Source organism: Colletotrichum gloeosporioides, assembly GCF_011800055.1.
Source record: "Colletotrichum gloeosporioides strain Lc1 chromosome Unknown consensus_117, whole genome shotgun sequence".
NCBI lineage: Eukaryota > Fungi > Ascomycota > Sordariomycetes > Glomerellales > Glomerellaceae > Colletotrichum > Colletotrichum gloeosporioides.
Window position 1 is genome coordinate 748,074 of NW_025544762.1, and position 1,781 is coordinate 749,854.

General features: G+C 54.7%; 1 protein-coding gene across 1 annotated transcript; it reads right to left on the bottom strand.

Annotated features, from left to right (window-relative positions):
- Positions 1–375: 375 nt before the first annotated feature.
- Positions 376–1,215, bottom strand: GCG54_00009176 (Transcription factor of morphogenesis MCM1; the record flags this gene model as incomplete). The annotated part of the gene is given in 4 exon segments (XM_045409125.1): positions 376–657; positions 719–853; positions 939–964; positions 984–1,215. The coding sequence occupies 4 exon segments, from the start codon at positions 1,213–1,215 to the stop codon at positions 376–378; spliced, it is 675 nt and encodes a 224-aa protein (XP_045256370.1).
- Positions 1,216–1,781: the final 566 nt, after the last annotated feature.

Sequence of the window (1,781 nt, forward strand, 5' to 3'; positions counted from 1 at the left end):
CGTCACATCCTCCCAGGTGTCCACCACAAGATAGCATTAGGTCTCGCTCCGTAATAAGGACAGTGCGCAGAAGTCTCTGATCCTCGTTTAATGCCAAAGCCTGCTGCTGTGGTCATTGGCCGAGGACTTCAGACTACCGCGCACTGGCGACGGAATCGAAGTAGGGGAAATCGGGAGCAAGGGAAATAAAAGAAACGTAGTGGAACGAGATGCAGCAAGTGGTAACACCGAACTTTAACGCCAAACCGCCAGAGCCTCGGGTTTGAGTAAAAAAAAAAGCCGACCATGTCCGGTGCCGACGAGCGAGGTCTCCAGAATGCAGAGGATGTCAGGTATCAACGAGAAATGCATTGGTCATGGTGTTGTTGTTGGCTATCATGACTGGTGCGACGTGTGCTGGGGCAGACCAGACGGAGGCATCGCGTAGCCGCCACCCCGTTGTTGTTGCTGAACATAGCTCTGGTAGGCGAGCGCTTGCGAAGGGTCCATGCCACCGACGGGCATGCCGTAGTTGGGGGGCATGTGAGGGTTATGGGGCATGCCCTGGCGTTGGGGAGGAAGTTGTTGCTGAGGAGGCTCTTCGGGAGAGTCGACCTGGTTTGAGTCGTCGACGCCGTTCTCACCACCCTGAGAGGGTTCGGGAGCGTTCAGGCATGCCTGTATCACGAGTTAGCCCTCAAGGTCCACACCCCAGATTGAAAACGGGGAGAAGCCATACCTGGATCAAGTTCTTGCCCTCAGCCTTGGTGACGAGAGGCTGCAGCTTTGGTGTCGTGAAAGTGTAAACCAGACCAGTCTCTGAGACGACGAGAAGCAGGACCTGAGTACCGGTGAGGACAGAGAGTTCGTAGGCCTGGGAAACGCGTCAAGTTAGCAATTGATGCGTCGAGTACGATGGTTTGCATGCGGCCAGGCAAAGTGTGATGATGATAACGAACAGGCGTGTGGAGGAATGCGACGGGTACTTGCCTTTTTCATAATACCAGCTTTGCGCTTGGAGAAGGTGATGTGACGACGAGACTTGTCGTTGATGAACTTGATCTCAATCTTGCGACGCTCGCGACCGCCCTTGTCGTCATCATCGTCTTCGTCGTCAGCGGTGCTGGGACGCTGGCGCTTGACGCCTCTGTTCTCGGCAGCGTTGCCGTTGCCAACCTGGGACTCGTCGAGGTCGGTGGGCGAGGTCTGGTCGTGTTGATCGGTGATGTCGGCCATTGTGGACTTTGTGATTGTCGGATGGTATCACGAGGCAGTAAAAAGTAAAATAACGGTGGAGATGCTGCTTTGAGCGTGGTGCCGATTGATCTATACTTGATCAGGAGTCAAGGGCTGTTGTTGTGTGTAGCTTGATTCTGTCGCAGAAGAAACCAGGTCGGGACGGGACGTAACCTGTATCGAGTCTGGTGCAGAGCGGTTGCGGTGGCCTTGTGGTGGTTGGTGCCTTGCGAGTGGTGGAGGGTGGTGGCAGGTGGAAGGATGGTAGGTAGAGAGGAAGGACAGGAAGGAAGTAGGGCGAAGAGCCAAAACCAGAACCGGGAAAGGCAGGTGTAGGTTGCTCGGGTAGTGGTGGCAGCAGGTGGGTAGTGCGTGTAGTGCGTTTTTTGCCGACCAACGGAAGCGAGGAATTTGCTGATTTAATTTTTTTATTTGCTTTGTTTGACTTTTGGGGCTGCCGTGCCTGGCATGCGCTTGTGCTTGTCGGGGCAGCGAAGGAACAGAAGTTGTCTAGGTCGGCGGTAGTCGAGATGGACTATCTTTTTTGACAGGCGCGCCGTGTGGTT